Source organism: Ornithodoros turicata, chromosome 8 (genome assembly GCF_037126465.1).
Source record: "Ornithodoros turicata isolate Travis chromosome 8, ASM3712646v1, whole genome shotgun sequence".
In the NCBI taxonomy this organism is placed as follows: domain Eukaryota; kingdom Metazoa; phylum Arthropoda; class Arachnida; order Ixodida; family Argasidae; genus Ornithodoros; species Ornithodoros turicata.
In genome coordinates this window covers 8,915,141-8,943,139 of record NC_088208.1, presented here as the reverse complement: position 1 = coordinate 8,943,139, position 27,999 = coordinate 8,915,141, and the positions used below count along the sequence as shown (strand labels likewise).

The 27,999-nt window shown below is 45.9% G+C and overlaps 1 protein-coding gene across 2 annotated transcripts in view; it reads left to right on the top strand.

The window, feature by feature from the left end:
• Positions 1-27,999, top strand: part of LOC135365907 (venom metalloproteinase antarease TserMP_A-like) — an 87,061-nt gene that overhangs the window by 7,690 nt on the left and 51,372 nt on the right. Inside the window, exons 3-8 of one of the 2 annotated variants that reach the window (XM_064598575.1) lie at positions 3,052-3,188; positions 3,559-3,648; positions 4,459-4,588; positions 6,233-6,283; positions 23,633-23,757; positions 23,871-23,945. In XM_064598575.1, the coding sequence (XP_064454645.1) occupies positions 3,052-3,188; positions 3,559-3,648; positions 4,459-4,588; positions 6,233-6,283; positions 23,633-23,757; positions 23,871-23,945 (608 nt within the window). Of the gene's footprint in view, positions 1-3,012; positions 3,189-3,558; positions 3,649-4,458; positions 4,589-6,232; positions 6,284-23,632; positions 23,758-23,870; positions 23,946-27,999 lie in introns of both variants that reach the window. The other variant, XM_064598574.1, reaches the window with a different exon arrangement.

Below are 27,999 nucleotides of genomic sequence, written 5' to 3'. Positions count from 1 at the left end.
TGTTCAGAGCTGTGGGATGGACACAACCTTAGGATTCTCTGTGCATGATCCTGGGATAATTGTGAATAGTGGACTGCTAGTGAACATATGGCTAGTGGACTTCTGAACAGCGAACATGTGCATAGTGAATACCGAACTTGCGAGCAGAGCACATGAACAGTATTTTTAGGGAGTGTGTGTGTGTGGGGGGGGGGAATTATGTTAGGAGCAGCAGAACAAGTTGGGAGACATGTTCAATTTATCCTCTTTTTTCATTACAAGCAAACAAAAGAGATTATTTATTCATGTCACTAGAGTAATACTTGCAATGTCACACAACAATGTTGTTTCCACGAAACCCCCACATGTTGCAGGATAAATTACTTGCTTGGGCTTCATGCATGTCGTTGCAGTTAGACGGCAGCAGTGAAGTCCGTAATTCCGTGTAATACAAAAACATTACAACTGTATTCCCCATGTTTTGCCGCTAATAATGGCCTTCTAATATTTCAGTTTGCTGTGCACAAACAACATATCAATTATGGTAGGACCATATTGCTGGAGTTACAACTTTTTGGTTTTCCTATAGGCTGTGTAAACACCTGCCAGAAAGCTTTAAATTGATGAGATTTTTTTTAGGTGTCGATTTTTCTGCGCTTAAGAGCATGGCTTTGCTGAATTCTGGTCCCACTCACTGCTATAACGTTGAGATTGTAGGGGAAACTCGAAGAACTACAGCCTCAGCAACACAGACACCTATTGGTTAGTCGTATAAGGTCACCAGGGTGGGTGGGGGGATATCTTTATTATGTAATATGTAAAAAAAAGGAGGGAAGGGTTAGCTTGCGCCATGGCGGGTTGCTATTCCCAGCAAATAAAGGCAAAGAAAAAGAAAAAAACATACCACCGAGGGCAATGCAATGAACATGTACAGTACTATGGCTATCAGATAACAGTTGTGTTAGTGAGCTTCAGGACATATCTTTAAGCGGGCCATCCTTGCACAAGAAAGATGAAATATATTGCGTTTTATGATGTCTGGTGCTAATGCCATACAAGCATAACCCAGGCAAGTTCACGGCAGTTAATTAAATAGACCTCAAACAACCGACAAAACTTGACCGACTGCTACATTTTAATGTAGGTGTTCTCTCATTACTTCGAGCTACGATAATTCATACTTTTCCATACTTCACACAAACTTCATGTCACCTTCATGTTTAGCCCACAGTTTTCAGTGTATTGAAAACCTTATTAACTGAACGGCATTTTTGCCTAATCAACATTTTTCATTCACTTGTGAAGCCCTCCTACGGGCAGAAGATAGCTTCTGCATGTTGCTGACGGCATCTCTTGAGACACCCTCCTTTGAACATAATGCTCACCTACAGATGCTTGTCTCCTAAGGAAGGCGCTCTTACTGCTTGGGCTTTAGCTGACATCAGACATTTAGTTTTGAGGACTGATGTGTTTAGCTAGTAACCATCGACATGCTTCTTTTGAATATCTCTGCTGTTGTTAACTTATTGACGACGTAAACAACGGGATTTGGCCGAGGCAGACCACACTTAGGGACGACACAAACATGTAAGCCTCAGCGCCCAGAAATCACTCAATCACTTAGTTGAGGCACTCAATGGCTCAAGGGGAACTGCGTGCTGGTGTGGTGTAGTGGTTAGCATAACTGACCGGAAATCAGAAGACCCAGGTTCGATTCCTGCCTCTTCTCCCTGAGTTGTTGCATTCGTTAACTTATGCCTGCTTTTTTGTGTCCCCACTCATAACAGCACTTCTTCAGAGGAAAGGCAAAAAATATGAGAGCTGCAACATATATTTGGAGTAATTGATGACAATCTGAACAAAAATATATAATGACCTTTCTATAACACATTCTCCTATTGTCTGTCTGGTTTGAACTATAACTTCGTAACGTTCCGTCTCATCTACAGTCCAAGGGGTAGTCAAATTTGACCCACCCTTGCTTGCAATCCAAACACATAGTAAATAACTTCAAAATTACGTGCGTGTTCCAACCTAACCTTGTTCTCCAGCACATTTCACCACTCTCCGCCCTGCCCCGTGGGCGATGCGTACAATGTACAAATAGTCGCCGTCGGCGTCCGTACAGCAAACGCATCGGCTTTTCGGGGTTTTCTGCCGCTGCCGCCGCTCTTATGTATCGGTCAGGGTTTCCAAATACGCCGCACGGTGAACCCTCGACATGTATTTATTTATTTTCCCCCAAGGGCCTTTACGTGGTAAAAAAAAAGAACAGAGTTTCAATACACCTCTCCCTGTTTGTAAACATATGACGTCATAGTGTTCGACAGCGCCACCGCCTTGAGGCGATTACGATAATCCCTGAAAGGGATGAAACCTTCGTTCCTACTTTTCTTTCAATAAGCCGCAGCGAACAAGTGTCCATTCAGGGAAACCAGCCCTCCCCTTACGATCTGTTTCGGTTTCAGTCTGTCTACCAACGTCATGATGATGTTTCTCTGCTAGGGGTCTATTCGAACGCTATGCATCTTACTCCGTGTGGCTGTAGAACGCTTCAGCTTCATTTCAATGCTAGCGGTTCTTACTTCCCGAATAAAATACTGTAATATTAAATGTCACGTTTTATGGCAAAAAAAAAAAAAAGCCATGAAGGAGCCGGAGCGAAATCAAGAAGATATGTGGACGTGAGTGTAAAGCGAATCAAAAGTAACTTGGAACTTATCTTAGTTTGGCAAAGTTACCTGAGAAAGGAAAGAGTTCCTCTTAAAGTTACCACGGCGCAAAAGTACCGAGTTAAGTTACAAGTTACCAAAAAACGGAACTTAGTTACAGTAAGGAGTTACCTCGAACTCTGGTAATGAAGTCGATTTGATTATTGTAAAGGACGGAAGTTTGCATAATGACGAAGCATCTTCGAAACAAGTGCGTGTCGGAAAGGAACAATAAAATATAGCGACTTCGTGCGCCATTTGAAGCAAAATCAATTTGCAGGCAAAGTGCTTAATGTGCACTGACTCTCTTACAAACTTACAGTACCATCTGAGGAAGCCATTGTGTACCCGGAATTCGCAGAAGAAAGGTCGGATAGCGGTGGCCGAGTACTGAAGCTTACAGACGATTTAACGCTGAACCTGGTGCAGAAGTCGCCGTATCCCGATCGTCTGCACCTTAGGACGCCCCAAGATGATGGTTCGGTACTCAACGCTCATGTAAGTAAACGCGCACTGTAGAAACACCAATGACGTCGAATTTTTCCTGCCGCATGTGACTGATACACGACGGATGTATGGCGTGCTGATAATGATGACAATAAGAACAACAGTGAGTCGCGATAACGTTGGACTGGACGCCTTCACGATCTTAGTCAGAAAATGAGAATGAAAGCAATATTAAAAGGAAGTAGAGAGGAGAAGTATCACAAGTGTGCGTTCTGGATCACCACGAGGAAATACTTGCAGAGTAATTACATGCACTTCGGCAAGATAACTCGCATCAGTTGGGTTCCTTCGGCCTCGTGTCATCGTCCACTTTTAAGTATCTGTTTCTGACGTCAGTCAACTAAATCATCTTTCGTTCTAGGTTTCCTCGTGGCCGTACTCAAGGCATCTTTTGCAGGATGAGAAAAACTTCGCTTCCCTTGTGGTGACAGAAGACGATGGCCTGCGTCTGGTGAGCACGTCTTCCGACTTCTTCACGCTGGTTCTCTCGTTGGGTATCAGAACCATCTATGAGAAACATATTGTTTGCAAGTTAGTTTGTTGGGCCGGCTTCGATAGCTCAGTCCGTAGCGCGCTGGCTTGTTTAGCTCAAGGTTGCTGGTTCAGTCCTGGCCGAGCAATGTGGAGAAGGTAAACATTGCTTCCATCACCGTGTGTTGGAGATATCCGATGCACGTTAAAGCTGCCACAGGTAGAGCCGCGTGCATCGTGTCGGCAAAAGAAAAGTAGTATGCCAAGCCAGCCAGCCAAGAGCCAGCGGCTTCCATCCGCTCGTTGGCAGTAGCCAAGGTCGTACTGGAGACTGGGAGGTGGTGAGTTCGAATCTTACCGTCAGCTGTGCTGTTCGACGTGTTCCGGCAGACTTTCCAGGAATGTCGGCACAGTTGCCCCTGAAGCCAGTGCCGGACTCACAGTGAACCCCTGTCCCCCACTCCTTCCTGCTGTTATATCTCCGCGTCTTTCCGCCTCTCGTAGCCAGAGACCCCTGACAAAATCGCTCGGAAACAGTACGCCATAGCCACAGTTTCTTCGCGGATCTCACACGGAATGAAAAGGCCGAAAGGTCCAAACAGGGTAAAAAAAATGAAATCAATAATAATTTTCGGGAAAAAAAACTGGGAAATCCCTATTTAATCACCTCTCTTGAATCGTCAATAACATAAACCGTCTTTATCTCTCTTATACAAAAATTGCATGTTACATTAGTAGTACATGAGTCGTCTGGAATTTGCTACAAAAATGACCCCCATCTCTTTTCCAGCGCGGCATGATTGGCGATGACATGCGCATTGAACCTCTGGCCACCGCTGAGCGTTCCTCCGACGGTCGTATTGCCCATAGACTATACAAGGTGGAAGAGATGTATTCTGACACTCCGATTTACCAGTACGGTGAGCAATTTACATGTTATTCACATTTGTTCAACAGTATATCTTAAATGCTCTTGTCAGCAATGCTGTCCAGCTCTGTCTTTGTGCAAATACTTCGCTAATAATAAGTGTAGCGATGCATTTTCGTCGATGAGGTGGAGACATATTCGCTTTTGACGTACTTCGAGGAAATCACCAATGGATATAGACGGAACATCCACTGGGAGCCCTATTATCATTAACAAGCATGCATGTGTGTGTGTATGTATGTATTAATAACATTACGCGTTATATAATATCGTATCGTTCGGTCCTCACTATGCGCTGTGAAACTTATCGTTACATTTTCGCCAAATTACCGCGAGCGATCAGGTTGAGTGGAGATTACTGTTCGCAAAACTCAAGCAAGTACACTACAGACACCAGCGTTGTGGTGCCTATGTTGACCATGCTATGGTTTGGTTGAAGAGTAACCTTCATTAGATCATTACAAACTATTTGGTTGTATCATTGTATTGATATTAGTACTACAACAAGAACAAAAAACCATAGATTGAGAAGTTACCGGTCAAAAAGAACTCGTTACAAGTTAAGTTACCGTGTGCAAAATGTATCGAAGTTAATAACGAAGGTCTTGAGCCTGAAATGTAACTCGCAGTTACGGAGTTACTTAAAAAAAGAACGAGTTACTTCCAAGTTACTTCGGACACAATATAGCATTACGGAGGTGCAGCGCGCGTGAGCAGTTGAGTTAGACCTTGAGTTGCCTGCGGAGGAGTGCAACATGCTTAGATCGCTTTCGTTTATGTTCAACACTAGACCTCTCCCTGTTTGTAATCAAATTACATCATAGTGTTCGGCAGCGCCAACAATTTGGTAGAATTGAAGTACGCTCGAAGCTAGAGGTGAACAAGGTCGCGCCCGAAAGCCACGGTCTTGAGGGGATTACGATATGGTCCCTTAAAGGGACGCGACCCTCGACCCTGCTTTTCTTTCTATGGGAGGCAGCGAACAAGTGCCCGTTCGTGGAACCCAACCCTCTCCTCCCGATTTCTTTCGGTTTCAGTCTGTCTACCAATGTCATGATGACGTTTATCTGGTAGAAGTCTATTCGAACGCTTTGCATCTTACTTCCTGTGGGCGCACAATGGTTCAGCTTCATTTCAATGGCAGCTGTTCTTACTTCCTGAATAAAATACTGTCATTGATTAAATATCACGTTTTATGGCAAAAAATGCCATGAAGGAATCGGAGAGAAAGCAAGAAAATATGTGGACGTGAGTGAAAAGCGAGCTAAAAGTAACTTGTAACTTAACGTAAATTACTTTGGCAAAGTTACCTAAAAAAGGAACGAGTTCCTTTGAAAGTTACCACGGCGAAAAAGTACCGAGTTAAGTTACAAGTTACCAAAAAAAAAAAAAAGGAACTTAGTTACAGTAACGAGTTACCTCGAACTCTGCAAAAAACATTAAATGGTCAAGGTCAACGTCTTCTGCGCTCGAAGCGGGCGTAGCACGGCCCTGGAGTTCAGTCACTGGCTGTGGGGTTTCACCGATGAACGTTAGGAATTTTCTTGTGTTTTGATAATCCGTCATCAGAATATGAAATGTGTGTGAGGAGTGTTACACCATAACAACAACATGGTACATGTCATGTATTGTTCAGTTTCAGCACCCATTCTTGACAGAACGGCGCGCACTCTCGTCAAGACGGTTGGTAAGTTGTTACTTCTATTCGCATCTGCAGAATGTTTAATGAAAATTCGCTGGCTGAATAATTAACCAATGGCTGACACTATTAAATAATTTCTTTGGTACACATCTTTCAAACATCAACCAAGAGCTGACTAGTGAGTTGCCCATTTGCCGTCCGCTGTTTAAGAAATAAAAATCCGAACTTCCAACTTCGGTCGCTTTTGGCACCTGTATCGTGGCGATAGAGACGCTCAGCGGAAATGTAAAAAAAATAAAAATAAAAACACTCTTCAACACTAGTTGGTTTCGGTTGTTATATTGCTTGCGTGGAATGGAGAGTCAGTGAGCGGTTTTCTTCAGCTATGCAGCTGTCAGTTGCATGTTTATATGCCTGGTTCGCACACGTGGGTGACGCAAGATAGGGAGCAGCCACAATAGATGCTTAGGTATTCACTGTCCCTCTCTGTCCATCCGGCACGCAGCGCTCACAGCTGTCGTCGGGTAAAATCACTTGATTGGGGAAACTAATGCCATCATTTCCAGCAGCAACCTTGGGCGAATAATAATGGTCGCAGCCTGAGTTGGCATGCAGCAGCCGCCATTAAGGCTCCTAGGTCGCTCCGGGAGGGATCAAAGGACGGCGGAACTTTCACCGACACAGCTACTTTATCGTGGGATAGGCGAGATAGTGTGCTTTAATCGTAATGATGAAGGATGCACCGTTGGTGCTCATCAGGTAATGAAGGAATAAAAAAGCGTCCCTTGGAACTGTATGTTGTCTTTCGTCGCCCCCGTGTGCTAAAGCAGGTGGATGAGCAGGCAATTCAGAGACGGATAGCCAAATGAAAGAGCTCACTGCTGCGATACTGTAGTAAAAAATACATAAACCAAAATCAAACAACCGTGCACCTTCCAATGAATTGTGGAGTGCGCTCTCGAAAAACGCACTATCTCGTCTGATGTATCGTCCCACTGCTTGCGTTCTCAAAAAATGGCGCGCGACTCGCGCCAGGATCGGGGCACTTCAGGAGTCCGCTAGCATGCGTTTCCTAGAGATCTTTTGAATTGCTGCAAAAAAAGCGCAATATATAGCAGAACTATTAGGTGTCTGAAGCGTCCAAGTTGCAAACTTTCACAAAACCATATGGTTTCTGCAGGTTTGCCAATTACATTACAGCCCCTTTAATGTTTGCCAGATTGAAAGCGCTAAAAACAGACAAGAACGACACAGACGGAAACACACACGTTCCGTGTGTGTCGTTCTTGTCTGTTTTTAGCGCTTTTAATCTGGCATGCAGTACCAACAGGCCCAATCCCACATTTTGAGTCATTTAATGCTGACTTGTTTTTTTTTTTTTGTCTAAGTCTTTCCGGTCGTTACTCCACAGGTGCCGAAACGTCCGAATTAAAAAATTAAAACTTTTAACGTCATTAATGAGTGAACGCAGAGAAGGCAATCATTGTTCAGAGCTTGGCCAATTTATCAGGGATGTTCATCAGAAACAAAGTTCTTCGATAGCCATATCCGTTTGGGATTTTATCGAGTGGGGGATTTTCGCGAAATCCCCGGTATAGTACTTCGAATGAACCCCGCCATGCAGTACAAGCCACGATGTATTACATTCAGAGTATTGTCGTACTTGGCGCCGGTATGAAGGTGCGTAAGTGCTACTTTTATATACCCTTTCACAAGGAAGGCTCCAAGTACGTAACAGAACCAGAATTCCATATCATTAGTGTGTTCTACCGGCCCCTTCTTAGCTATGTTCTCCAGACACCTAATTTTTTCGTTGTCCTTGTGAGTACTCGAAGGTAGGAGAAGGACTTGGTGTGTCATATACATGGCTGTTCTGTGGAAAGTATTTACATAAGAACCTTCAATCAACCCATGAAATCTTTGCAGCTCCAGTCAGCTGGTAACCTCATCATAATGGTAACCTGAATTACACGCACTGTATTTGGCAGCAAGGGATGTCAGAAGTGTTTCGTGTGTAATTGGACTCGTTTCAGAGCTACGGAAAAAATGCAGAGATGCGTTACCGTCACCGTTACAAATGACTTAGGCCTCCACTACATTTACCAAACGTTCCCAAAATATTGGTATTTCAGCATGTGTTCCATCCGGTATGTCAATACAGGCTATTTAGAAATGTCCATGCAGTTTCTCCCACCTGTAGTGTAGTGGCGGGTGGGGTCCCGCATTTGCGCTGGTGACACCGAGTTGTCGCACGTAGGGAGACGGTGATGCGGTCCGCTGCAGTTCAGGTCTGACCCTTGAAGAGGGCAAATGCACTTAGATACAGTACTATCATGTACAGTCGTATCCTGTGTAGTACAGATCAGACGTAAAAAGATGGTCCGACGGACATCCGTATGTGTTTCGGAAGCACACCCATTAGAGGGGAAAGACATCGAGCTGAGATATCTCCGCAACATACCAACAACGTGTTCTAGACAAGCATTCGATCACCTCTGGTACGTCTGTTCAGCGTATTCTAGATATATCTGGATATCAAATGTTCCATCGGAACCAACCCCTCGACATCCAAATGACATAAGTGGTTTACTGGGTACACAATGTACCCAGTAAACCACGTATGCCATTTTGATGCCTGATGTCATCACTAGGAGGAATTGTGCATGTGTCTAAGTGAATGACATATGTCTTTATACGTTAGGCGGAGTTGACTTATTTCGCAATATAGTGGAAACACGACGCGCTCAAGGCGAACCACTGCACAGTGCAATAGCGTTATCCCCTTCATGCTGCGCTCCGGCGTCACGGAGTCATGGTATTTTCAATGTGGGGAGACTCGTTCACTCTTGACTCGACTCCTTCTCGCCCGATCTCACCATGACGCAGTACCGAGCTGGCAAGGGAACTGCGTAGCTTCCTGTTCTGCTGACGACGCCTGCCAACACGGACGCCGCGAACGCTGGGACGCGGCGCGGCGAAGCGCAGTGAGTGGAAGCACCATGACGTTGAGCCATAGACCAACTGGTCAAAGCGTCACTTGCCGCCTATTTCATGTCATGGAGCTGCTCCGCAGCGCTGGGCATAAAGGTAGGCGGGGTCCACAAAATGGGAGATTTTAAAATTTAGTGGCACAAAAAAATAATAGGATGTGGGACTTTGCGAATGAAATGCGTGGAGTGAGGTGAACATACCCTGCCAGAGAGAGAGAGAGTTCTATCCGTGTGGTTTCTTAGGACCGTTAACTTCTGAGATTGAATATCATTCTGGTACATTCATTTGGGTTCATTCCTAGAACGAACTGCATTGACAACTACTCCGCACGTGTGCCACTTCTGGTTAACAAGTCTCGGTTACAGAACCGCCTTCTCGGAGGGCCTGCAAACAGTTTACTATCTCGGGTCTGAACAGTGATGAAATTTTCACAGAAACCGCTTTTGAATCATTTAATTTCTCTAAAAAAGAAGTCACTTCGTCAAAGTCTCCCATCGGCGCTGGACGAAGTGGAACAAGTTATTAAGATTGCTGGCAGTACTTCAGCCACAGTCGTTGTGAGATGTGACCGAAGCGTGTCAGCAAATGTCTCGCAAGCCTGGACAAACAGAGAGCAAGCTGAAAGCTTGGCTTTCATTCGATAACGCTGGAGCGCAATTTGACATACTGCTAGGATATGGTGCTGATGGAACACACACACCTGTTCATTGGATGATGATCAAGTGGGCAATTCACCGCCGCTGAGGCGGTGCACTGCCCTATTGCGCGTTGGGAACGGATGAGGGTATGATAATGGGAGAGCACTTTCAGGAGATCCGTCACCAGACCGGTGGAGGGCAAGTTCTCCGCAAGGAGATGAAGGTCATGCATCTGGTGGGCAGAGTTCGACCACGGCCCGAGAATTTTTGCGAGATTGAAAGGCCGCTTGTCAATACGTTGCATAGAAACTTCCATCAGTGCACGCTCGTGGTGATAGTACCCCCCCATGAAGGATGACGTGGAAGAGGTCGCCATGCTCTCCACAAGTGGGGCAGAGTGAAGACGAAGTGGAGCCGAGATGGTGCTTAAAGTCAGGTGTAAAGGCAAAATGATGTAGACGACGACGACCGAGCTATGAGGGAGCGAGGCTCGTGACCTGCTGATTCATTCATCGGCTGGTCCACAGCTGATCAGCAGCTGTTCTTCAGCTATTCCCGGAGAGCTGGTCATTAAACGCTCTGCCAACGTAATTCTTGTTCTAGCAGCTTTGCTGTTACTACACTAACCTTGAGCCTATGCGGTGGAAGAGTGCAGTAATGGGGTGTGGTAGTCGCGGAGGAATTACTAGAGAAAGCGTGGTGTGTACATCGGAGATATGGGAGTGTAGCTCACTCTCTGATCTTCAATGTACAACTCCCTTATCTCCGATGGCTTAGTGGCAACACGAACAACACTTAGTTGCCACTAAGCTCGTATAGAGGACGATGGTTTTTTCCTCTACACGGGTCCCGACCGGCGATGATGGTATGCCACGGAGAGGCGATGACAGCGGCCTATCTCCATGGCCGCGCCGGTGGAACTGAGAAGCGGGTGCTCCTGGCACGTGTCCATCATCGTCGTTGTTCATCACTGCATCGCTCCTCCCCTCAGACGCGGAGCGGCGATAAAGTAGATGATGTCCACGATTTCACTGGAGGAGGGCAGCGAGGGCGACCGTGGTTAGCATGCACGGTTGCACAGGATTATGGCACAGCACACGGTGGCGAAGCATCACAGCTGATGAGGCATCATGATCCGCTAGTCGGACAAGAGTGAGGAAGGGAGTGAGGAGCTGGCAAAGTGGTGCTGCGGGGGTGCCGCCACCGGCACGAGAGCCAAAGCTCAGAGTCCCAGGGGAGGAGAAGGTGAGGCTGTGCGAGCCGTTGAGAGATGCCGAGACGCCGGCTGAAGCGTGCCGTGGCGTCAGATGCCGTGACTGCCGCGACCGGCAGGTGAGCGCGAAGCTCGAGTGTCGCGGCCGGCAGTGAAGGAGCGCCCGGGTGCGGTGAACATCGGGCTGAAGCGATGGCTAATAAAGCTGTGATGCGCGTGTGTGCCGGCTGCTAGTGCCTTGTAGGAGAGAGGTCGCTATGCAGCAGACCGCTTGTCGACTCAGGAAGTCATTCGGGAATGAGCAGAGGATGCTGAATGCAAGGCACGGATGGCAGTCGTGGCAGCGGGTCTGGACAGTTGAGGTTGAGGGAACAGCCCTGCCACCCGTGCCGGTGGGATAGGTAGTAGTAGAGGTGCTTCTAGGCTACGCGGTAACATGGCATCAGTGCTGGACATGCGGGAACGTTGCCTAACTTGGGATGGTAAACGGGCCGAATTACATCGAACTTGATGTTCATAGTTCGGGTCACCAACGAAGCAGACTAGGTCAGAGCTGGGGAGAACACGTTTATTTCAGCGCTACGGTAGACCTGGGGCAAGTGCGAAGCACATTTGGTGCCCCGAACGGGATGGTATGCCACGGAGAGGCGATGACAGCGGCCTATCTTCATGGCCGCGCAGGTGGAATTGAGAAGCGGGTGCTCCAGGTGCGTGTCCATCTTGGGGCGGTGAGTGTCGAAAGGAGGTGTCTTCGGTCGCCCGGAGACATCATTACCGGGGAAAACCTGCGAGCTGGTGTGCGCTCAACGCTGCGCTCAAAACTGCTTCTTGATTACCGCTGATGCCGACATGTTACGGGATCCACTGCAATGTGACAGCGTGCCCTATACAAGGGCCGCCTGCTTATAAACTTGGGTGTCAAACAGGGTGTCAAACAGGGTGTCAGAGGCAACAGGACTGAGGGACCCACGTATCCCCAAGTTGGCAACACACTGGAGCTCGTGTCTTGAGTCCGTAAAGACGACCCAGGACAGAAATGGGCGGCTGATAATTTTTGCATAGCAAACAGAATGGCGTCGAGCTCGGCACAGGTCGATCATGTTCTGTGCGAAAGATGGTGACCAAAGGAGACTGACTGAGATGGAATAACAAATGCCGAGGACGAGCCATCCAGACTGGATGACCCGTTAGTGAAAACCGAAGTTGACGTTGTGTACCTGTCGTTCATCATGCCCATGGAAAACTGCTTGACAACACACGGGGCTGTATCCTTTTTCCTTCCATGCAAGCAAGGAACAGTTAGGCGAGCAACTGCGCTTGACAGAGACCATGGTGGGACACTCGGAACCACTGTCTTCACCACGAAACACGGAACGCTTTCGAACACGAAGCAGAGCAAAGTATGGAAATCTTCGATACGAGCGGGCGTCGCCGATGAGAGGATAAAATGCAGAAGAAATATCAACAGATCTCACCGTAGTGAAGAACGTCCTGCAGGGTCTCCTTCCCTTCAGCAATAGCTGCTCGGGGGCGCCAAGACACAGACGCAGACCTCGCTTCAGGAGGCACTACAACCCTGCAATCGTCTGAAGATGTCTGGCGGCCATTAAGCACAGGATTACTGTCTTTTCGGTCGAGATGTCCAAGCCCGGTGGTGACAGGTACTGCTGGATGGCGTCGAGAACTATCTAGCAGTACCTGTCGCTAGAATACAAACTATTGAACGATTAAATTCAGTTGCGCCAGCCAGTTCAGTGCTGTCTGCAGTGCCTCATGCAAGCCCATCTCTTAAAGGCTCTGAAACGAGCCTGAGGTGGCTGGCGCAGCTGAATTTAATGGTTCAATAGGACCTGTGGCTTAGCATGGGCTTGCAGAAGCCATCGGCGAGGGACTTCATTTCTCGAAACTGGAACTCATTAATCTTAACGACAGTAAAGTGCATTGGTTGACGTTTCGGATTTGGTCCGACACTCTTGTAGGCAGCAGTGCTACACTGACGAATCAGGAAAACACCTGATACTTGACGGCTGTCCTTGCCGAGGGTGCTGTGGTTTCCATCAAGCTAACAGGAAAAATGTATGACATCTAGGTTGCAGTCAGAATGCCGTACGAAAGCTTTAGTTAGCCTTGATCCGCTTTCTTTGCAAGCGGTTGTTGAGTTTTGAGGCTCTGGGTTCCTCTCCCAATGTACCTCATCTGAGACTCTTCATCGATATGATATATGGACCCATCAGAAGTAGTAAAGCTTGGACTCAGCTTCATCTCGGTTTGATGGAGTTCGGCGAAGTTCTTGGTCAGGTCATTGAAGTTGCCGAGGCTCTCTGAAAAATGCAGTTGGCAGCCTCTTGATCAGCGACCAAACAAGTCATGAATAACTTACCTGCAGGAAGGAAGGGAGTTGCCTCAGGACAGAAGCCGCCGAAGGACTGCAGGAAGTGTTGTGAGAAGGCATTTATCCACGTTATAACAGGATTATGGTCATTATCATGTGGCATGGCATTACCAAATTTACTTTTGTACACTAGACATTCCGTGCGGGCACGCTGACGACATGCATATTAAATACAAATCAAATAAGTAGTTACCTTGAATAACTACCACTAAATTTCAAAAATCGTTTTGTGTGATATATTTCGCCACCATTGGCACCTTTCGCACTCTAAAACTTAATCAGACAGACGCTCGCCGCGCCATCTAGCGAACGACGTGTAAACCTTTCAACGAGCATTCGGCCGGTCCATGGCAGAAAAAAATGCTTGTGAAGAGCGCGCACAGCATTTCCCACTCCTCCACTGTAGAGAAAAGAATCGAGAGGCGACGTGAGACACTGCACATAATCGTATTTGCCAGACCAATAGGGATTCACACACGCTGGGCTCTGCCATTGGCTGCGGGCAAATATGAGCTGGTCAAAGAGTGAATGTTGCGGATCATGGTGGCGTATGGTCGAGTGTGTGTGTAAGGACGTCGTTTGCTCGTAGCAAATGCTGACGAAGAACTTCGAACATTTCTCATCCTCACGTCACTCGGTCTGCTCAGAGCATCTCCACAGAACGGTCTCCTCAAAACTGCAGAACATCTCCAAACAAATCTTTTGGCCTAACATTAATGAAAAAGATTCGCTTACCGAAAAAGTGCGTCCACGTATATCACATGCATTGTTAGAACAAAATTTCACTGCGTAGCTTGCACGTAGCCCAGCATTGAGAATTATATATCTCCTGTTCTGTAACAAATGGAAGACGTACAAATCTTTTGGCATGTTGCATTTCCCAGTGATTGTCCCAAAATGCCCGTCGCGTCTTTTCAAGGCGTCAGAACCGAGAACGCTACCATTCTGAACGACGATGGGCTGTGGCTGGTTGTGTAGTAAAGTTCTGTTTTGAAACTGTCAGCGTTTGTAGGAAAGAACAGACAGCAATGCGTTGATTTAAAACGTTATCTACCATTATCCGCTCAACTTGTCTGAATAGCATGAGCCAGTGGACTCATGTAATTGCCTGAAACACATCTGGATGTAAGAGAACATCCCACATACCTTAAAGGGGCAACGACGGTACATTTCAGATGGCTGGAAACCATGTATAGTGGTCGAGCTCTTGATGAGGAGACACCAAGAAAAATATGTTTAATAGTCACTACAATGTCAAGTTTTTAAGTACACCGTCGCATGAATTTTTTACAGTCAGAAACTAAGTACACAGAAACAGCTGCACAGGTTGCACGATCCTCACTTGATATCAGCAAGTGAGTGTCAGTGTCGTCGTCGCGCAGGAAGGCTGCTTCGGCAGAAGCGTCAGGCCCCGATGAATACTGACAGTCACAGTGACATACGTGAATGCACTGGATCTGAGACAATGATCCTGTGTTCTCACGGCCAAGGCGAACAGCCAAGTCTGCAAGAGAAGAGTTGTCTTTCAGAGCATTAAGAACCTAACATAAAACAAAGGACACATGAACCTAACATAGTATACCATAAAAAGAAATGGGATTCACGCAGTGGCGGATCAATGGGGGCCGATCGCTCCCCAAAACGTCAGTTTATACATTGGATTTCACTCTACTCCTCCCCCACTACGACATATATATTGCCCCCCAAACTGAGCGTCTGGATCCGCCCCTGGACTTACGATTTCCAGAGCACTGCTCAGGTGCTGCAACACAGCTGTTAGGTAAGGGAGTGTAGCAGAATGTGACCTGTGTGCTGCCCTAAGAATAATGTTGTGAAAGGTTAGGTGCTACGAACCAGGACGGGATAACAATAGGAGCTAACAGTTGAGTGACAAGACCCTTGGTGGTTGGCCACAGTCAAATACAAATGATAAGTCTGTGCAGGTGCATCCCTTTTACGAAGGGAATTCTACTTTTCACGACTATCCACATACTCGAAGCCTGTTGAACAGCCCTTGCTAATTGCAAAATAGATATACTTACATCGTGAGTACTTCGTGCTCTTGTCTTCGAGAATACAGAAACTTCTCTATGAAACACAGAAACTTCTCCGCTGACAACGGAACAGTAGGCAATGGCGCCCAGCGCGCGCTCTCTCTCACCCAACTGAACGGTGTTGGAATCATGTGGTTGCATCCCTTCGGCGGCAGGGGGCCATTCTTCCTATGACAGAACATCCCTGCTGCGCACGGAACCGCCATGCAACGGCATATCGCCAAGTAAAGAGGAAAAGAACGGCGTCTTTGGCTGTGCGTTTGTGAGTACTGGCTAGCGGTCGAGGGTACGTCACGAGCGAATCCTATTTCTCATCACTCTCTTTAGAGTCGGGAAAACGTTGTCGACATCTGCCAGTTCTGAGCCGACGGTCACATTGCGACCCTTAGCTTCACCCTGTAGGCACTGCTGCTTCTGCCCTAAGCAAAGCCAAGTGTGTGAAAGCCTGCAAGAAATAGTTCATGCCGTCGGGGGACATTTTCAAAATTCCTCATACTACAACAGTAAATTCGTTTGAGCTAAAGAAAGGTCCAAGAAACACTAATTGCAATGAATGGTAGTGACGGTTTGTGTGTAATATCCTATTCACTAGTAGTAGGGAATGATCACGGCTAGAGGGCAACATACAGACTAGTGCGGATGCCATTTGTTAGCAATTAGAGTTCATTAGAAGCCCCACAGTAGTTTGGACCATCCAGTACATCATTACACTAATTGGGAGCATGTAATACATGTCTAGACCTGTCTGCATGTTGCTGGTTAGTCGTAGTCACAAAAACTAAAAGAAGAGATAGAAATAGAGAGGAAAAAAATCTATTTGACAATTAACGATGCCATCTCAAAGAAATCTCTCCGGAATGCCTGCTGACCAGAGGGAGCCATGTTGTTAGTAGCCTGTATTGGCTGGTTGCAGAGATCGACGACAGATGGCTACCTAGTTGCAATGTGGCACTATGTGGCACAATTGTTCCCCTCATGGCAGTTTGTGTGGAAGACAGAAACAACAATTGAATACTAGCGGCGGATAAAAATGGCAACAATGAAGGCACCGCTAAACAAGTCTAAACATGCGAAAGTACAAAAGAAAAATGCTTAAGATGACTGATTAGGGTTAATCGCAGTAATCGTTCATTGTTCATTATACCTAATCCCATCGTTTGATCATGCGTGAGGAGAACACTACTCTCCGCAAAAGAGAGCACTTACAAACACCACTCGGCATCGGGGCACTCAGGCCTAATCTTGTTGCAGATACGCATTCGGTGTTGCAGCTAGCGGTAGTATCACAGCATCGCTCCTTTCGTCGAAGTATCAGAGACACGTCTGTACTCGATCTCGTGATAACCAGGAAGTGCACGAAGAGTGGGCTTCTCGTGCCTCCTGGTCCTAACTTTATTTTTTTCATCTAAGCATATGGCAAAGAAGAAAATACACAGAATAAATGTTATAGACAGAAGGCATATCAACGCGCAAAATAATATTTCAACACACTCCCACTCGCGTTGAATGTCGTAAAGTCACCAACAGACAGTTAATAGTTAAAAGATCAAACCACATCCCTTTGAACACAGAAAGTTCTCCTGTTTTGGTACTGCCTTGGTGAGCCCATCTGCAATCATGTCTCCCGTCGGCAGGTACTGGATCACGAAATTTCGGTTTTCGCTCTGATATAGAGGTATTTTAAACCGATATGCTTTGAACGTTGATGCTGTACGGGATTTTCCATCATCTTGATTGCTGACTGGTTATCGCACATCAGCAGCATTCCTCTGCCGCTGTATTTCTCGAAATTAAGTTCTTTCAAGAAAGTCTGCAACCAGGTACCTTCCTTCATGGCTTCGGTTAGCGCGACGTACTCTGCCTCGCTAGTTGAGAGCGCTACCGTTGGTTGCTTGACAGACTTCCAGCTTATTGCTCCTTGCGACATTGAAAAATGTATGCGCTCCTTAACTTTCCTGTACTGGCTTCATTCCAACTTGCGTCAGAGAATCCGACGATTGGCTTTCCGCATGCAGTGTATGTTATTGTTGCATTTTGTGTCCCTTTTAAGTAATGCAGTACTCGTTTTGCCATCCTCCAGTGCTGTACTGTGTAATTCTTGTTATACTGGCTCAAGTAATTCACGGCAAATGCGATGTCGGGCCTTGTGCCCTGTACTAAGTACATGAGGCTCCCGATCAGACGTTGGTAAGGTAGCTGACCTGGCGCTCCAGTTGCCGCAGTTGCTTGTGAATCATCTTCCTTGATCTGGCTCGGCTCCATAGGTGTACTGATCGGCTTACAATCGTCCATTTTGAAGCGTCGCAATATTTCTTGAGTGTACTTCTTCTGACTAATAGTAACCTTCCGTTGTTCCTCGTCCCGATTTACTTCCAATCCAAGAATGTACCTTGGTTCTCCCAGGCCCTTCAACTCAATTTTTTTCTTGAGAGCCTTGATGGCATTCTCCATTGCCAGTCGACCGGTGGCTACCATTAACATGTCGTCAACGTAGACCCCTAGGATAACCGTCTCGGCTCCTCTCGTATGAATAAAAACGCACCTGTCACTTTCTAGACGCTTGTACCCTTGTTCTTGAAGTATAGCATCCAGGGTCTTGTACCATGTCTGTCCAGATTGCTTTAACCCGTACAAAGCCTTATTCAGCCTACATACTTGATTACCGTCCTCGCAAAATCCTGGTGCTTGCTCCATGTAGACGACTTCTTCTAATACTCCATGTAGGTAAGCGGTTTTCATGTCTAGCTGACGCATCACCATGTTTTCCTCGTTTGCAATTGCGAGAAGTATGCGCAAACTGGTAAGCTTCCCGACGGGTGAGAAAGTCTCGAAATAGTCAATGCCTTGTGTTTGTGAACAGCCGACGGCTACGACACGAGCCTTAAACTTCTCTATCTCGCCAGCAGCATTCTGCTTGATTTTGTACACCCACTTGGACTTTACTACTTTCATATTTGGTGTTCTGGGAGTAAGAATCCAAGTGTTCATCTGTTTGTGGGAAGCCATCTCTTCTTCCATAGCTCGCTCCCACTGAATCCGTTGAGGCGACGATATTGCTTCGCTATATGTTTCGGTTCCTCGAGCTGTTCTTTTACTGCTGCGATCTCACAATAGCTCTTCTTGGCTAGATCCACCTGTAGCCGGTCTGGTGGTCTGCTAACCCTTGTGGATGTGCACCGAAACAAAACTTGTTGTATGTCGTTCTCGTCGCTCCCACTTGTTTCGTCTGGAGATCTATCCTGAACTAAGGAGTCACTCCCTTGACGGTCGACTGAAGCGCTTTGTTCATTATCATTGATGTCTCTCGGTTCATTTTCGACATTATCGTTGGCTTCATTGCCTTCTCTCTGTTGAAGCCGCTGTTGATCATCTCTCGCAGTACTATTTACGTTGATGTAGACCATTTCGTCGTAGTTGTCTTTGTTCTTGGGCTGTGCTAACAACATAGATCCCTTTTGGTCCTCCAAAAATCGTACATCTCTGCTGATGAAGACCCTTTTCTGTACAGGGTCGTAGAGCCTGTATCCCTTGATATTTTTGCAATATCCAACGAAAATAGCTTCTTTGCTCTTGGCGCTTAACTTGGATCTGTTGCGATCGGGGATCCAAACCCATGTCATGCACCCGAAATGATCACCGCTGAACATTACGTGCATTTCATTTTCCGTGAGTTTCGATACCGAAAGCAGGTTGTCTTCCATCTCTGGAACGTAAAGGACATCTTTTGCTGTGAGTATATTCGTTACTCCTTCGGCTGTGACCTCGAATGTGACCTTTCCAACCCCTTGAGACTGGATTGTGTTGCCATCCGCTAACGTAACCGCCGTTTCATTTTGGTCACGAAATTCGCTCAGTAAAGTGCGAAAGCCTGTCATGTGACTACTAGCTCCGGAGTCCACTGACCATCCGTTCCATGTTGCGCTCCTTCAACTTGACTCCTTCACCCCAAAGGCGTATGATGTAGACGAACCTTCCGCTTGTTCACCATGAGATGATGCGTCAGCATGAGCGTCCCCCACTGATGCCAGCCTTGCATTGTGTCTTCCCCTGGGCTGATTTCGACGAAACCCGGTGTCGTTCCATTCCTTGCCTCCGGATCCACGACCCGCATTGTTTGCCGCCGGACAACGTCGAGCCATGTGCCCCAGCATTCCACACCTGAAGCATTGCAGACTGTTCTTTCCACCACTTCCTCTTCCAGGTGTGACCCTTGCTTTGTGAGCGGCTTCGGCCCCATAACCGTTCTGACGGTTCTCCTCTTGTGCTAATGCATACCTCAATTTTTTCGTTGTGAGATCTGCCAAAGCGCACACGTCGAAGGCCCGCGCTACGCCATGGTAGCCCCTCGGTAGCCCTCAGATAGCTTTTGATGCTATCTCTGCATCCTCGATGGCTTCACCCAGGGCTTGAAGCTGTTCGCCGAGAGCTTCAACTCGTTGCATATACTGAACTGCATTCTCGTCCTTCGTCCACTTGGTTCCATTCAGGTCCCGCTTCAGTGTCATTTTTCGCTCCAGGACACGACCTCGGTTGGCTTCTTGGAGCTTCAACCATGCGCCTTTTGCCGTAACTTGATTAATGACGTAGCATGCCTGGCTTGTAGATAAGGTCTGCACTATTGCATTGAGTGCCTCTCGATCCTTCTTTGCCCAGGCTGCCAACTCTTCTTCCCTGTTCGGTTGATCACCTTCGATGACATCCCAAAAGCCCTTTGCCTTCAAGTAGACTGTGATCTTGAACCTCCAAGTGGGGTAGTTTGCTCCTTCTAACCTTTCGAACTTTTCGAAGCCTTCCGCCATTTTGAACGATTAAGAACACCTGCAGGGACGTTCATTCAAGGATGCTGACCGCTGCTCCACTCCAGTCTGGGCCCATAACCTTTGTTGCAGATACGCATTCGGTGTTGCAGCTAGCGGTAGTATCACAGCATCGTTCCTTTCGTCGAAGTATCAGAGACACGTCTGTACTCGATCTCGTGATAACCAGGAAGTGCACGAAGAGCGGGCTTCTCGCGCCTCCTGGTCCTAACTTTATTTTTTTCATGTAAACATGTGGCAAAGAAGAAAATACACAGAATAAATGTTATAGACAGAAGGCATATCAACGCGCAAAATAATATTTCAACAAATCTCAGTGTTCAGGCATGCACCAAGTGAACACTACTATCCGTGTAAACAAGAATGCATACAAACAGCGCTCCTCATAGGGGAACTTAGGCCTAATCGCAATGCGAAGCGAACACTGCTCATGTAACCACATATCTCTACGAAACTCAAAGGCACACACAAGATGCCTTAGCCACTCTCAACGTATACGTTGAGATTGAGAAAGAATGCCAAGTGAATACTGACACACACTACAGCGCAACAACAACGAACTACTGACAAACAAACAAACCCACTTCTACTGATAGAACAGTATGGAGCAGTACACTCTTAGAAATGAACTTCACAACATAGCACGCTCCTAGCCAACCATCAGCCCGAATGACAACGTTCTCGCCCTTGATTTGTTGCAAACGGGAGGAGGAGGCTATTTTGTGCCGTGCATAATGGGCACATAATGGGCACTCCTCCTCCCGTTTTCGGTAGTTCGTTGTTGTTGCGCTGTAGTGTGTGTCAGTATTCACTTGGCTCGATAACTATTATGTTGACAAAGTAACCTGTGTTTATTTTTGCTGTTATAGGTATTTGCTATTTCAGGACAAACGGTGATAGCTGACCGTGGGGTAGAAATTCCTGCAAAGCAAGTCTCCACGTGTATTCCCGAGCTCCCGTGTTTTCTTTTCTGGTTTGTGGCGTCGAGTGGCGATATCCGGTTTATCTGCTCTGCAGCCCTATTGTTTCGTTGTCACAAATAGGTGTCAATTTGTTTCAAAGAAAAGTTTATTCTGGTTTCAACAGAGTTCGGTGTAGAGTGGTTTGCAGACAAGGTTGGAGCCCTAGTTTTGGGCACACTCATTTACCAGATTCGCAGCTATTTTATGAGCTTTCGACGCGGTTCCTGGTGAGCTGCACTTGATATAGGCTTTCTCCAGGCGGTGTTCCTTGTTCTTATCGAACCGCTCACGCCTTTAGCGCGAATTCAGAGAGCAGAAATGAATGCGTGTGTTAGTCTCGTTGCTATTTCTCAGTGTTTGCGCGTGTCATGCAAGCTTAGTTTTATTGTCGAACTTTCAGAGAATATCGTATTATGCTGTTCAATAATTTTCTGATAACATAAAACGATGTGTTTGCTTACGCGTGTTTTGCCATGCTTGGCAATACGCACTTGGCTATTCGAGTAGAAGTGTGTGTAATTATTCACTGCTCACTGAATGACAGCCCTTGTTTTTCGCTTACCCTATGGAGAAGAAATACGTGTTGCTCAATAGTGCTGTGTCAGGAGAAATGAGTTTCTCTGTGTGTTTGTTTGTCAGTTGATAGTTGTTGTGTGTGTGCGTGTGCGTTTCGTCATGCTTGAGCAGAAATGCTGGCATCTAAGTGCAGAGTACAAATTACTGAGTGAGTCTGCTTCACTGAATGACAGGATGCGGTATGGAGCAGGTAGAAATAGGAAGTGAGAAAAACTTGGAGCGTTGAGTGCTAGCATTCTAAGTAAATGGTAACTGTTCCTAATAAAACGTGAGGAACGATTTTGATTACTTTCAAGGAGCTCTATTAGGTTGGCTGTATGGGGGCTCCATATGCCACGATAATAGTTCAGTTTTGGTCGTTGCATTAACTGCGGCATTTGCACTCTTTTCCTCTATCAAACAGATCGCGCGAATGAGGAATAATTAATCATCCACTGCTAACGGCTTCAATGCCATTCGCGCAGTTTCCGATACAGTGGCTGAGCCTCGGCTTGTCGCCATATTCAATTCACGAAACTGATCGCGAAATTGTCTTCCTTTCGTGCTTACGACGTCGTTGACCCGTCAACTGTATTAGCCACCGGTACAGTAGGCTGTGCTCTAATTGTGGAACAGCAATATGGGAATCGGACGGTGCGTGGGATTAATAAAGAAATGAGGCTTGTTTACAGTTGCCAATGGTGGCATCCTTTATGATTTCGCCGAATTCGTAGACTACTTTTGTCACATATCTTTGAAAGCTTCCAACAAGAAAGTTATCTCTCAATCGGACAATTGATCCGTATATGAACATTCTGACGGAAGCTTTTTTAAAGTACCTCACATGCATTTCAATCGCTACCTTTTTTTTTTTCAAGCCAGTCGGTTGACATGCAAATTAAAATGTTCCATGCGGAGGGGTTGGTTCAACAATGAAGAAGAATGAGGCCTAGCAAGACGTAAGGAGGAGAGCCGTTTATCAGTGTTCAGTGCGACCGACTCTGGACTGTTCGCTTAACTGGTGGAAGGTCAACTTCGAATTGCCGAGCGCTTGGCGCACACGGCAGCGATGAGGATGAGGCTAGCCGCTTTGCGTTGGCGCCGTCATCACGACAGATGTATAAATATCGCAGAATTTTATTTTATAAAATGCGATCGTGTCCAATGGCTGCAATGCGCAGAAGAAGCCGAGCAGACATTCGCGTCGTTTTGATGTCACCACGATACAGCCAGGTGGTTGGTTCAGGAAAACCACGCCTGGGTATTTTTCACTCGCACCGACGCAGTATGCTGCAGCGCTGGAGGAGGTGTTTCGTTTCACTTTTTCTCTAATTTTCCAGGCACAGTAACAACAACAGTAACAACAAACGGAGGCCAGTAGTATCAAGAAATAAAATAACAAAAAAAGCGCATCGGCAGGGATAAGGAATACACCTCCAGCTGAATGAAACGTAATAACTGAATGACCAGCAAAGTTACCAATATCCAGCATATCCTTAGTGTTGTGCCATCGTTTTAATCATCAGCATCATCATAATTTTTCATTGTCATTGTAACCATTTGTCAATTTCTGTTTTTACCATGCTCCTTTACTTCTCTGTGTGCATTTTCGCATGCTCCTTTACTTCGCTGTGTGCATTTCATGTGAATTTTCGTGTAAAGAAGCATTGGGAATTTTACGAACGTAGAGTCACGAAAGTTAGCAGGTTGGTTTTCAAATTCTACTGCCATCCTGAACATTATCAGTTGATGTATCACTTTGTCCATTGCAGAAGGCCGGCTTGACAAAACCTTTGCCCTTGCGGAAACTCACATCGTCGTAGACACAGTCTTCTTCAAACAGTTTAAACAGAATGAGACAGCTCTACTATTATACTTGGGAGCTGCCATCAACTCCGTAAGACTGTGCACCTGTCTTTACTTCCATGATTTTTGTGATTTCTTGACTTCCATGAATTCCAACCTAATGGTGTGCATGAAAACACTGATGTCTCCCGTTTGTTATTGTAGGTCAATCTCAGGTTTCAGACTGTGGAGATTCTCAAAATTCAAATTGTAGTCGTCGGCCTCACGTTTTCTACAAAGGTATGTGGTACGCTCTAACTTTTGTGACACGTCTACTACTCACGATATACTGGGCACATAAAAGCTGCATCTGTGGCAAATTTATGTACCTATTAGGTTATCTTCCTCGAACACCCTTTTTAGATGCACCGAATCGGTCATTGGGCACGTTGGGTGCTGGGCTACATGAGGCGTCGGATAAATTTTTTCAACACTTTTTTGCATTGGTGAGATTCTGCAATCCAGGTTTTACAGCAAATGGGGCAATAGAATAATGGAAAATCGTGCCGTGAACACCGGAACTTATTCGCAGGTGACATATCGGCAGACAGTGCTTGTTAGAGCCACTATAGGAACGGCTGAAGATCTCCGTCCCCTCGCGATATAGCTCAAATTCTAAACACAGATTTAAGAATAACAGTTGAATAAGAGGCACAATCAGAAGGAACAACTTCAAATTTTCTGCTTTTCACCAGCTACCATTGCATAAATCCAGGTATGCAACTGAGAGCTGTGAGGCTGTTTCGTGCTGAGCTAGTCCTTAGTTGTGCTTGGTTATTCATTAGTGGTTCATTGGCCTCCTCTGCGAGAGCGTTCTATTCCCAACTGATACGACACATGGAAACGTTACCTGAACACACTGCATGTCAGGATGGCATAATGTACCAGAAGTATGAAACGGTGCCACCCGTTTTAAAGGGGTGTTTAAGTGACCATTGGTTGCGTTTAGCAGTAGCGTAAGTAGCACACAGCCACGTCACATCCCGATCACCTTCTCTAATCCAGGTATAGCAAATTCTAAGCCAGTTCGAAGGTAGATCTAGGTAGATCCACCAACCGTGTTACTCTACAGAATTTTCAGAGTTCTGGGCCAACTCATAAGCTAGATCCGAAATGTCACAGAGTGCTCCTTGGGTGCTTGCTCATCCTTTCCAATAATTCATGTTGAAGATTGGAGGTTAGCTTTCTAGGGGTGTCATTTGCCTTTTCCACCTATTCGTCCATACAGATATGTGTTTATTACAGATTTAGACCTTCTGTGAAGCAACAGACTCACGCATAAATTTCTTCAACAATGCAGTACGACCGATTAGGCAGTCCCCACCTCCTGTGGCCATCATTGGTCAGTTTCCTACAAATCCAGGATGCTCATTGGCTACTTGAAAGCCCATCCTTATTGTGCAGAATCTGTCCCTTACACAATTTCAGGTCATACGTGTCGGACCATGCCTGAACTGATTTTTTCTGCTTCAGCACCCCACTAGATGGCATGCGCTCCCTCGTTTTACGAACTTGGACGAGCCGCTGGAGTTCTCGACCATATATCACTGTCCCCCCTTCGATTTTGTCACCCTACGACAGCTGAATTTAGGGGCACAATTCCTTATTGAGTATATAGGTCAGTACAAAGTAATGGAACTTCATGTCTCTTCTTTTCATTAGCTGAAAAAAAAAAGAAGAATCATGAAATTCACCATTTCCATCATTACTCTAAGCTAACTGTGGGGTTAAATCAGATATCCTAACATACCGCGCATGTGTTTGCATAAATATTCTTTTTGATGCCTTCTGCCCAATCGGTTTGTTTCTTCCCAATGTTTTGATAAAATGTCAGCCTAGATATGTATTACTTTATTTTGCCGTATAGTCGATGATGGCGATTAACGGAAGAAAAATCTGAATAGTGTAATGATAATGAATGACAATTAATTGACAATGACAATGAACAATCTGAACGACACATTTAGCCAGGCTCCTCAACTCACTCAAAAGTCTCATAATTGACAGCTACTCAAATATCTCTCATATGAAATTGACATGAGATGGTGCTTCCAAAGACTATTGGTGTTATTATTATTGAACACTTACAAAGTGTTCGTTTCGAATGTGGCACGCAAAGCGACGCGTTGGCAATAATGTCCTTGATAATTGCGTTCCAAGGAAGGCGCCTGGTGAGGTTTTGAAATTGACTTCACTTCTCTACATTTTATACCTTCTCTGCAACACAATGTGACTGACGCGGAATGAACAACATACATCATACGTGACGTTGTCCATGCAAGTATGCAACAACTTTTCAATGCAAGTGGGCTTCTTCGTTAATCCCTTGAGAAGCTGCCATTGAAATGGTGGCAATCATTCCTTCAGGATGCCTCCTGTCTTGAAAGCCAAGGGGACGTACCACAGTAAAGCATGGATACAGTTAAAATATTCCAAGTCGCACACCTACATATACGCCACGTCCGAGCAGCGAGTGACTCCTCAACCCATTCGAAATCTCCTACAGGAATGTGCTTTAGAGTCCTGTACCAGGAATGGCTTGTGCAATCTATTTTGCATATACAGGGTGTCCCAGCTAACTGCAAACAAATTTAAAAAATATATATAACACTTTTTCCTAGATGAAATGAATTCCAATATAGCATATGCGGAAGGGCGCTCCTTAGGAGGGCATTAGCAAAGTCCAAAGGGAATGTGTCAGTTAACTTTCATTAATTAACTTTTTAATTATAAAAGCTACGAAATTGTCCCAATGAGAACATCTGTTCCTTTCGGTCACCTGATATCGTAACCATTTCAGAACAAAAATCCGTTCGATAGATCGCCCGCAAAAAATTCGTGAAGGAAAACATTTTTTCTTCTTTATATTGTTCATTGCGCTTCTTAGAAGACGCGTCTTTCCTTCACCCCCAGCGTGAGAGGGAGAAAGAGCACACTATCCCCTCTCGCGTCCTGGAAAAAGATCAAAAGGAAACAGAAAATGCAACCCAAGATATGGCCAGTTCCGATAGAGTCACCCGATACATTTGTTTTTGTTTTGTTTCCGAAAGTTAATGCCCATCTTCGACGCATGCGGCAGCACTGTGCCCCTTTCCCCTCTCACGTTGGGGATGAAGGAAATACGCGTCTCCGAAGATGCGCAATGAACAAGATACAGGAAAAAATGGCGTTCCTTCACGAATTTTTTGCGGGCGATCTATCGAACGAATTTTTGTTCTGAAAACGGCTACAATGTCAGGTGACCGAAGGGGACAGATGTTCTCATTGGGACAACTTCGTAGCTTTTATAATTAATAAGGTAATTAACGAAAGTTAATTAAGACATTGCCTTTGGACTTTGCTAATGCCCTCGTAATAATCATGCTTCATGATTCCTTTGCTAATCATGCCCTTCAGTGTATACGCTATATTGCAGATGATTTCATCTTGGAAAAAGTGTCATATATATTTTTTTAAATACGTTCGCAGTTAACTGGGACACCCTGTATACAGCTCCACCTTATCTGGACCATACCCACTACACTAAGGGTTATTCGGCTATTGCTATGTAAATGACGTTTGCTTGCTTGACAGAAGTCGCGTCTAATCCCTCCTTCTATGATACTATAAATTTCTCAATTTATTTATTCATTAATTTATCACACCTAACTTTGTACTCTCACAATATGCCGTACACTGCCAAGAGTAAGATGCCAGTTATGCTAATCTGAATCTGCACATGTCACAACACAAACATCACACGCGCTGCCTGATTTCCAACTATAATGTAGTGTAATCCCTCAAATTCAAGCACCCAAAATGTGTAAAGGTATGCAGTGTACTGGTAGACCTCACTCAATGTACACCACGAATGTGCTAACGCAGTATTGGCAATTATTGGTGTGTTGTTCGGCGCAATTATGTGATCAGGTGTGATTAATGATGGTCAACAATCTAGGTCCCCCTATCCTTGGTAGCGCCCTCGACCAATGAGAAAGTGATCTGGAATGGTGGAGCAATCAGCACCGAGGCCCGGGACTAGGTCTAGCATGTGAGCTGCTAGATGTGGCGTATAACTGTCTAGAATTGGATCAGAATTGGCTAGACGGAATTAGAAATGGCGCTCCGCATGAGAACCTCCTCTACACTACGGATTCCTTCAAGATAACTAAAATGAGTTCCTGCCAAAGAACCACAAGCGCAGGTGACCTCGAGTGCGCGGGCGATGCCTGTGTTCCAGACATCTTTCAAACAGCCTCCACTCCTGGAAACAATGTATCGGATAACAGTGGAAGCACGAGGTGACCCTTACGAA